Here is a 10,343-nt window from a genome sequence, read left to right as displayed (position 1 = left end):
ACTGTCTGTGTGGAATTCACACATTCTCCCTGTATCTGCGTGGATTTCCTCTGGATGCTCTGGTTTCCTCCCACAGTCCAAAGATGCGCAGATTTGGGTGGATTGGCCGTGCTAAATTGCCCCACAGTGTCCAGGGATATGCAGGCTAGGTAGATTGGAATGGAGGGTAGGCCATTTAGGACTGAGATGGGGAGAAATGTCTTCACCCAGAGAGTGGGGAGCCTTTGGAATTCTCTGCCATGGAAAACAGTTGAGGCCAAAATATTGAATGTTTTCAAGAAGGGGTTAGATACAGTTCTTAGGGCTGAAGGGGTCAAAGGGTATGGGGGAGAAAGCAGGAACAGGGGACTGAGCTGGAGGACATATTGAACAGTGGAGCAGACTTGAAGGGCTGAATGGCCTACCCCTGCTCCTATTTTCTATGTTTAGTCCATCATTTGGTCTGTTGGGGAGACATTGAGGTAACATATGCCATTAACAGTATCAAGGCATAAGGGAATTGTGGGCGGTCCTATTGGTGGGGCCACATGTTAGCAAGAGAGAGAGAGACAGAGAGAGAAAGAGTTAGAGAGCGAAATGCAGTACGATTTAGAGAGAGAGAGAGACAGAGTGTGAGAAAGAGAGATGAAATTAGGGTATGTTTTAGAGACAGAGACGGGAATCGGCAGAGAGAGACAGAGAGATAGAGCTCAAGAAAGAGTTAGAGACCAAATTAGAATATGATTTAGACAGAGAGAAAGATGGTGAGTGGGCAGAGAGAGGGAGTAGGTGAGGGGGAAGAGAGAGACAGAGTACAAGAAAGAGTTAAAGACCAAATTAGAACAAGATTTAGAGGTGGGGCAAGCGGGCAGAGCGACAGAGAGAGAGAAAAACAGTGTGGGTGAGGAGAGAGAGAGAGTGACAGAGAGTGAGAAAGAGTTACAGAGCAAATTAGAGTAGATTTAGAGAGAAAGAGAGGCAGAATGGGCAGAGTGAGGGAGAAAGATGGTGTGGGTGAGGAGAGAGGGAGGCAGAGAGTGAGAAAGAATTAGAAAGCAAAGGAGATTATGATTTGGAGAGAGAGAGAGGGAGGGAGTGGGCAGGAAGAGAGAGTGGGCAGAGTGTGGTTAGAAAGAGAGAGAGAAAATTAGAGGGAAAGGCCGAGACAGAGAGAAGCAGAGAGAGAGACAGACAGACAGAGACCAAGAGTTAGAAAGAGAGAGAGAGACAGAGGCCGCCAGGTAGCTGAAGACTGCGATGGGATGAGCAATAGGAACCTGGGCCAAAAACAGAAATTGCTGGAGAAACTCAGCAGGTCTGGCAGTATCTGTGGGACCGAAAGCAGAGTTAATGTTTTAGATTTGGTGACTTTTTAGGAACTGATTGTAGCTAGGAAAAGATTGGTGTATATATGCTGAACATGGGGTGGGTGTAGTACAAGTAAACAGTAGGCAGAAATGGAGACCAGAGAGAGAGAGAACAATAGTTGATCAGACAAAGGAATTGATAAAGGACAGCCTGGGAGAATAAATAGCTGATAATCAGTACTATTAATGGTTGACAGTGGGTTTTTCTGTGGTAGCAATGCATGTGATGACAAGGCCTGGTGTGCAAGGGTTGGGATAAGGACATGGGAGAAGGTGCTCAGGCCCCAAAATTGTTGAATTCAATATTGAGTCCTAAAGGCTGTAGAATCTCCAAGCACACAACAAGATGCTGTTCTTTCAGCTGGCACTGAGCTTCACTGGAGCACTGCAGCAAGGCCAAGACAGAGATGTTGGCCAAGGAACACAGTGGTGTGTGGAAGTGGCAGGCAACAGGAAGCTCAGGGTCTTTTTTGAGGGCAGAACATTGGTGCTGTGCAAAGTGATCACCCAATCTGTGTTTCATATCCCCAAATGCAGAGGAGACCACATTGTGAGCAGCGACTGCAGTAGACCAGATTGAATGAAGTGCAGGTAAATGGCTGTTTCACCTGAAAGGTATGTCTGGGGCCTTGGTGAATTAGGAGGGAGGAAGTAAACAGGCAGGTGTTACACCTACTGCGGTTGCAAGGGTAGGTGCCATGGGTGTTGGGAGTGAAGGAGGACTGGACCAGGGTGTCTTGGAGGAAACAGTCTCTGCAGAAGGCCAACAAGGAATGGGAGGGGAATATGTGTCTGGGGGTGGCATCCCACTCGAGGTGGCAGAAATGGCAGCTAACAGTCTTCTGGATGTGAATGCTGATGAGGTGGTAAATGAGTAGGTGGTGAAGGCAGATACAATAGCAACATATAAGAGGCACCTGGACAGATATATGAACAGGCAGAAAACAGAGGGATACAGACTGGGTAGAGGCAAGAGGGTTTTTTAGTTTAGAAAGGCATCCTGTGTCAGCACAGTCTTGTTGGGCCAAAGGGCCTATTCCAGTGCTGTACTATGACAATACCAAGGCTTCAAGAGGTGTATTTTGTCCTGATATTTTTTTTAATGACAGAGGTAGCAAGCAGTCTGCTCCAAAGCCAATACAGTAAACAGCTTGTGAGGGCTTGGGCTTTTTTTAAAGTTAGAACAATAGAGGCAGCCTGAACGGGTGCTGTCAAGCACTCACTGAACCAGCCTTCCATAGCAGTTGCTGAGGTCTTGAAGCTGGATGTGGAAGCTCTGTGTTACAGCTAAAACTGAGGCCCTCTTCCAGCTGCTAGAATTGCATGTGAGACAATCTATTTTACTGAATTTGCCTTTGGCAAGGGTGTGTTTATGAGATGTTGCTATATTGGAAAGTTAATTAGTAGTAGTTAATATACATATTATTTTGTTAAGCATTTTGATAGGGATACAGTTAATCCAATTTGTTTCTTTTCTTTTAATTTTATCTGCATTTTAACTATAATGTATGAATAAAGAGTGTTTTGCTTCAAGGCTGGTAATTTAACCAATTGAATTGCATCTGGAACACAACACCTTACACTTACTTCTAAAATAAGAAAAAGTGAGGGTCTAGACTATCTTCTTAACATATTTTAAGGGTGTTTGGTCTGGTCCATAACAGTACTGTCTTTGCTCTTTGGAAGGGGAGGAAGGAACATCCCAGATGGGCATGGGTATCTCTAAGTTGTTTCATCCTGCATTCCATAATGCCTGAAAGGAAAAGTTTCTTATTAGAGGTATTCCTTTAGGGTGGCATGGTGGCTCAGTGGTTAGCATTGTTGCCTCACAGCACCAGGGACCCGGGTTTGATTCCAGCCTTGGGCGACTGTCTGTGTGGAGTTTGCACATTCTCCCTGTGTCTGCGTGGGTTTCCTCCAGGTGCTCCGGATTCCTCCCACAGTCCAAAGATATGCAGGTTAGGTGGATTGACCATGCTAGATTGCCTGTAATGTTCAGGGATGTGTAGATTAGGTGGGTTATAGGGGCATGGGTCTGGGTAGGATGCTCCAAGGGTCAGTGTGGACATGTTGGGCTGAAGAGCCTGTTTCCACACTATAGTGATTCTATAGAACGTTGAATGAGCTAGAGATTGAAGTGGAACTGAGGTTTGGGGGGTAAGGCAGCTCCGAGGCAGTGCTGATGGAGAGAGATGTCGAGAGTGTGCAAATAGCGACACAAGGCACTGAGCGTGGATCTCAACATGTGGAGAGAGCTCTTGTCTGAGGAAATCGGGGTGGGTGTGTGAAAGAGGCTAGAGATGATGGTCAACATGTCTACTGCACTGAGAATGCAAAACTCTATTGAAATGAGCAAGATGACCAAGAAGTGTTTATCCATGAAATCACACCATGGCATGAGTCAAGGGCAGGACTGACATTGCAGGACATTGAGACAAGCTGTTCCCATCAACCGATGACTTGCTGCTGAGAGGTAGTTTATGTAGATTTACATTGAATTTGACAGTTATTCAGTCCCGCTCGGCAAATCTGCTCCATATGAGCTCCCTCCTAATTTCCTCATCTCACCCCATTGCCCTGTCCTTCTATCCTTCTCTCCCTCATGTGCTTATCCAGCTTCCCCAATCAATGCTTCTCTGCTACTAGCCTTGATCACACCCTGTGAGAGCGAGTTCCACATACTTCCTGCTCGCTGAAGTCACGCAAACAGCCCCCTATGTAAACAGGAAGTCCAACCATTTTATATTTCCTCAAAATTGTGCTGGTTCATTGAGGCAACCTCCTCCCAACCAGAAAGCAGTAATCAACTGGCCATTTCGCAGGAGCAAGGGGAGGCCATACTGCCATTCCACCATTCTATAAGATTGTGGCTTATCAGTAGCTAAACTTCATCTGCTCACCCTAAACACTTAATTCCCTTAACCCCACAAATCTTTATCCATCTCAGTTTAGACATTCCCAATCGACCAACATCATCAGTGGATTTTTGTGGGAGAGAGAGTTCCCATTATTTGTGGAACTGTTCCTGACATCACCCTGCAGTGGCCTTGCTTGAACTTTGGAAGTTCCACATTTCTACCGCCTCCTTCCCCTTCTGCATTCACATCCGCAGAGGAAGTAATTTCTCTCCATCAACTCAATTGAATGCTTTAATCATCTCAATACCCTCAATTAGCTTTCTCCCTCATCTAGAATACTCAAGGGAATACAGGTCTGGTCTGTGCAACCAATCCTCTGAATTTAACCCTTTCAGCCCTGGATTCATTCTAGTGAATCTGCCCTGAACTCCCTCCAAAATGAACCTCGCTTTTCTGAGGTGCAGTGCCCAGAACTGAATACTATGCAAAAGATTGATTGATTGATTCTTACGTGCACCAAAATACAGTGAAAAGCTTTGTGTACAAGCAGTACAGGCAGATCATAGTGAGCAAAGGATGTACAGATCAAAAAGACTTAGACAGAGGCAGAGACAGTTGGGAAAAAAGTACAGGTTACATTGCACAGGGTGTGCACCAGGCAAGATCAACGTTAGCAAGATCAGCGTTATTTGAGGCTAGAGAGTCCATTCATCAGTCTAATAACAGTTGGGAAGAAGCTGTTCCCAAACCTGCTGGTGCGTGTGTTCAGGCTTCTGTATCTCTTTCCTGATGGAAGAGATTGTAGGAGATCATTACCTGGGTGTGATGGGTCTTCGATGATGTTGGCAGCCTTTCTGGGGTGCGACCTAACTGGGGCATTTTACAGAGGAAACAGCTAGACTGTGGTACAGGCAGTTGTTCAGTAAATCACTTAGTTAATTCAATCTATTCCATACCTAAGGTTATCCTTATTGTGTGACACTTACAGTTAATAATCCTGTAGTTCAAAAACATTCACTAAATCTTTGCCTTTATTTTTTGTCCCTGGAAAATTAACATAACTGGGTGATCGATGTTATCTGGTTCTATATACGTAGAGCACTGTTCCTAATATGAGTAGCTGCTGAATTATTTCCTGTTGAAACAATCAAGTTAATCTAGTTAATGCTTACTGGAGTTCAAAGTTCACATATAAACTACACTAGAGAGGCATGTGGGATATATCAGTGTTACAGTGAGGAGTGTGGGGTATATCAGAGCGTTACAGTGAGAGGTGTGGAGTATATCAGAATGTTACAGTGAGGGGTATGGGGTATATTGGATTGTCACAGTGAGGGATCCAGTGTATGTCAGAGCATTACAGTGAGGGGTGTGGTATATATCAGTGTTACAGTGAGGGGTGTGGGGTATATGGGAGTGTTACAGGGAGGGAATGGGGTTTGTGAGATTGCTACAGAAAGGGGTGTGGGATATATCTGTATGTTACAATGAGGGTTCAGATTTATCAGGCTATTGCAGTGATGGAGTGAGGGGTTTATCAGATTTACTGTAAGGGATGTGGGATGTATCAGAATATTACAGTGAGGGCTGTGGTGTATAAGACAGTATTGCAGTGAAAGATGTCGGATATATCAGTATGCTATAGTGAGGGGTGTGGATATATCAGAGTGTTACACTGAGGGGTCTGGGGTATATCAGAATGTTACAATGAGGTGTGTGGAGTATATCAGAGTGTTACAGTGATGGGTGTGTGATATAACAGTGTTACATTGAGGAGTATGGATATATCAGAATGCTACAGTGACGGATGTGGGATATATCAATGTTACAGTGAAGAGGGAGGTTTATGTGATTTATACAGTGCATTTTTTTCAGATCTTATTTATCTGCACCACAATAACTGACTAGGAATCACCTCCTCCGTGCAAATTACGAAGTAGCTTTTCAGCCATTTGCTAGACGTTTGAAGCTGTCATGGAGCATATTTCATCACATCTTCAGCTGTCAGAATGTGAACTCCTGGGTCATGCTCAAACTTGCACCTTCTTCCCCCTCACTCTGATCCAGGTCCAGAGCTCAGCATCAAGTGGGCTTGTCCCAGAGAGTCTGCACTCTGCTGCCACGTCGCGAAGAGAGGCGGTGTTCGACTCGCTATCAGGTCTTTCGAGAACCACGGGGGCGGAAAGTTCCGCCGAATCGGCGTTGAGCTCTTGGGTAACAGGCGCAGGGAAACAGGCAGAACGTTCAGCACCGCGGATAGCGCACCGCTGTCTGAAGTTGACCTGTACCCACAGGTAGCTTGGTGGCTTTCAGCACCGCGGACAGCGACCTGGTCCGCCCAACACCCTCAGCTGAGCTTCCATTAGGTGGTACTCAACAACTTGACGACTTTTCAGCACAAAGGACAGCGACCACTCCCAAAGGTGAGATGTTGGACCAACCTGAAGAAGTTGCACTCTGTGAATGGGACAGCAACAGCACAGGAGAAAGATAAAGATGCACTCTTCCCACCAGCTGTCTGAGCATTGCCTTAAAGACTAACCTTTGAATCCACCAGTTTCCTCTTGATAAAGTTCATTTGAGGGACTCGTCAGCCTCAGGCGGCAACTCTCCTACATTTGAATAAGGGATCGGAGACTGCACAAGTGTGTTCAGAAGAGAGAGAGAAAGAGACTGCTAGCCAGTTTCTTGCACATATTTGTAATTTATTTAGTGGCAGGTTTTCGATTCAAACTTTAAAATTCTGTCACAGGTAAAATGTAGTGGAGCACAATTGGGCTGTAGCGCTGGACAAATGACAAAACACCCAAGAAAGCTGTAGAGAAGGCTTTCAGTGGATTTCAATCAGCTGAGAAATTAAGCATCAACTGTTTGTATCACGTATATTTGCACTCAAATAACGAGTGAGGAAAAGAACTTGTATTTCTGTAGCATCTTTCATCATCGCAGGACGGCCCAGAAGTCCTTTACGGTGGACACAGGATCTTTTGAAGTTCCAATATAGGAAACACATCCACTAATCTCGGCACAGCAAGATCCCACAACCAGTATTGCTGTAAAGGCCAGTTCTATGTGTGCTTTAGTGACAACAGTTGAGGGATGGATTTGGCCCTGGCATATTATGGAAAAGTCTGAACCCAAATTAGTCTTCAATAGATTGCCTGTGAGATCTTTTAATTCATCTGAGGAAGCAAGTCACTGCCTCGGGGTAATGTGTCATTATAACTTTGGTATTAACGACAATCAAAGCCATAATTAAGTTCAAAAGCCTGCAATTAATTGTTTCTTAATTGTAGAGTAGAATGTTGTTTTACCTTGGTGTAATGATGATTGGGTCAGATCTCGACAATGCGACAAACAATGATTACTTGGAGATTAACAGCACTTCAGCCTTTGAACCAGGCAATTTTGGTCCCGTGGGAGCCTTCTACACCATTTTACAAATCTCCATAGCACTGATATACTCTGTCACGTGTGTCGTGGGGATTTTGGGAAACCTCCTGGTCTTGTACCTCATTCGAGGTCTCAGCAAGCAGAGCCAGTCCACCATTAACCTCTTCGTCTTCAACCTAGCCCTGACCGACTTCCACTTTGTCCTAGTGCTGCCCTTCTGGGCGGTGGAAATTATCCTGCACCACATCTGGCCCTTTGGCCTCGCCATGTGTAAGCTGGTCCTCTTTGTCACCGTGCTGAACATGTATGCAAGTGTCTTTTTCCTGACCGCCATGAGCGTCAGTCGCTACTGCTCAATGGTGCAAACTCTCAGACCAGGCAGGACCCCCTTCCGGCCCTGCATGGTCAAGTGGATCAGCCTGGCGATCTGGCTTACAGCTATTGCTGCAACCTTACCTCTGACCATATACTCCCAGACTGTCAGTATCTATGGCAATGAACTGTGCATCCAGAAATTCCCAGATGGACAATATTTCCTGGCATTCCAGCACATTCAAAAGATCATACTGGCTTTCATAGTCCCTCTGGCAATCATAACCATTTGCTATTTATTGCTTATAAAATTTCTACATGACCACAAACTGAGTGGCATCAATGTGAAAAGGCAATCCAAAGTCACCAAGTCTGTCATCTTGCTGGTAATGTCCTTCCTCCTTTGCTGGTTACCTAACCACATGATAACCTGCTGGGGAGTGCTGGTCAAATTGGAATTGGTCCATTGGAGCAGAGCGTACTATATTGCTCATACCTACATCCACCCATTGACCATCTGCCTGGCCAACACCAACAGCTGCCTCAACCCCATCATCTACTGCCTGATGCGGAGGGAGTTCAGGGAGGTGGTGAAGAACATCTTCCGAAGGATCTTCTCCATCAGTTACCTGTGGATGCGGCAAGGTGCCGCTCGCTACCGGGGTCAACATGAAACCAGCCAGGTCAGCATCCCCTTGAACCAAATGAACAGCCAGCCGGAATCCAATGCCCCCAGTCAGAGATGTAACACGTTGCCTGCCACCACCTCCAGTCTTGTACAACGGAACTGAAGGCCGTGCTCAACAACTGGCCACTCGGGGGCGCCCAACCTGTGGACTACATCAGAGACAGTGAGAACTGCCAATGCTGGAGTCTGAGATAACACAGTGTGGAGCTGGAGGAACACAGCAGGCCAGGCAGTATCAGAGGAGCAGGAAAGCTGATGTTTCGGGTCGGGACCCTTCTTCAGAAAAAAGAAAATCAATTGCTCGGTCTGATAGAAACACAATACTGTATGTATATATATGTAGCCAGTTTGAAAGGGGTTACATACAATCTGCAGCAGTGAAACAGACCATTCAGCCCTCCTAGCCTCCTCCTTAGTCTCACCCCTATCCATTTCCAATGCTTTCTCCCTTGTAAGGAATGACAGACTGGTATTGGAGGCAGCCCAGAGAAGGTTCACTAGGTTGATCCCAGGTATAGAGGGTTTTTCTTCTAAGGAGAGGTTGAGTAGTTTGGGCCTGTACTCATTGGAGTTTAGAACATGGATGGGAAAGATTTAGAGAGATGTGGGCCAAACGTGAGCAAATGGGACTAGTTCAGCTTAGGAAACCTGGTTGGTAAGGACAAGTTGAGCTGAAGGTTCTGTTTCCGTGCTATATGACACTACGACTCTATAAGAATGAGAGGTGCCCATATTGAAACATATAAGATATTTTGGGGACTTGACATGGGAAATGTGGAGAGGTAGTTTCTCCTTGTGGGGGAGTTGGACCAGAGGGCACCATCTCAGAATAAGGGGGTCGCCCACTCAATACAAAGATGGGGAGAATTTATTTTCGCTCAGAGGGGAGTGAATCATTATTGCAGAGGGCTGTGGAGGCTGGGTCATTAAATATAATTCAAGACTGATGTAGATAGATTTTTAATGACGAAGGGAATCAATGACCTACATTGGCTCCTACATCTTATCATCTCACGGGGTTTAGCCAGCTTCTCATTTCCATTACTGACTTTGACTACTCCCTGTGGGAGCAAGTTTCCCATTCTAACTGCTTTCCAGTAAAATAAGTGACTCCCAATCTCCTATTGTACAATTCAGTGACGATTGATGGCCCCCACCCCACCCTAGTTTCAACCTCCCCTAAATGTTTTGCCGCAAGTGTACACAATTTATGGCTACTCTGTCACAACCTTTCATAATTTTAAAAGACTACTGCGGTCTTCCGTAAGATGTGAGAACTGAAGTAGGACATTCAGCCCCTCAAGCCCGGCCCACCATTCAATTAGATTGAGGCAAATCTGACCATCCTCAACTCCCACTTTCTTGCCTTTCCCCAGACCCCTTCCCAATTAAAAATCTGTCTGTCTCAGTCTTGAATATACCTAATGACCTTTGCAGTAAAGATTCCACAGATTCACTCTCCTTGGAGTGAAGAAATTCCTCCTCATCTCCATCTTCAATGACTGACCCCTTATTCTGCAATCATTTCCTCACAGTCCTGGACTCTCCCACAAGGGGAAACAATCTTTCTATGTTTGTTGTTGAGCCCTTTGTTCAGGAAACTAATCCAAAGTTGTTCAATCTATCCTTTGCCCCTTTAGATTTGATGTTCTAAATCTTCTTTGATTTGCATGCCTCTCTATCATTTCTACCATACAAGGATGCAAACTGCCAAAGTTGAGGGTAGATCTTTCGTTGAGTCGCACA

General features: G+C 45.5%; 1 protein-coding gene across 1 annotated transcript; it reads left to right on the top strand.

The window, feature by feature from the left end:
• Positions 1-7,506: 7,506 nt before the first annotated feature.
• Positions 7,507-8,700, top strand: LOC109926477 (relaxin-3 receptor 1-like). The gene has a single exon (XM_020526327.2). The coding sequence runs from the start codon at positions 7,507-7,509 to the stop codon at positions 8,698-8,700; it is 1,194 nt and encodes a 397-aa protein (XP_020381916.2).
• Positions 8,701-10,343: the final 1,643 nt, after the last annotated feature.

Source organism: Rhincodon typus, chromosome 46, assembly GCF_021869965.1.
Source record: "Rhincodon typus isolate 14 chromosome 46, sRhiTyp1.1, whole genome shotgun sequence".
In the NCBI taxonomy this organism is placed as follows: Eukaryota; Metazoa; Chordata; class Chondrichthyes; order Orectolobiformes; family Rhincodontidae; genus Rhincodon; species Rhincodon typus.
This window is presented reverse-complemented; position numbering and strand designations above follow the sequence as displayed.

Coding starts and splice junctions, on each gene's coding strand:
- LOC109926477 (XM_020526327.2), top strand. CDS start 7,507: ATGTTGTTTTACCTTGGTGTAATGATGATTGGGTCAGATCTCGACAAT.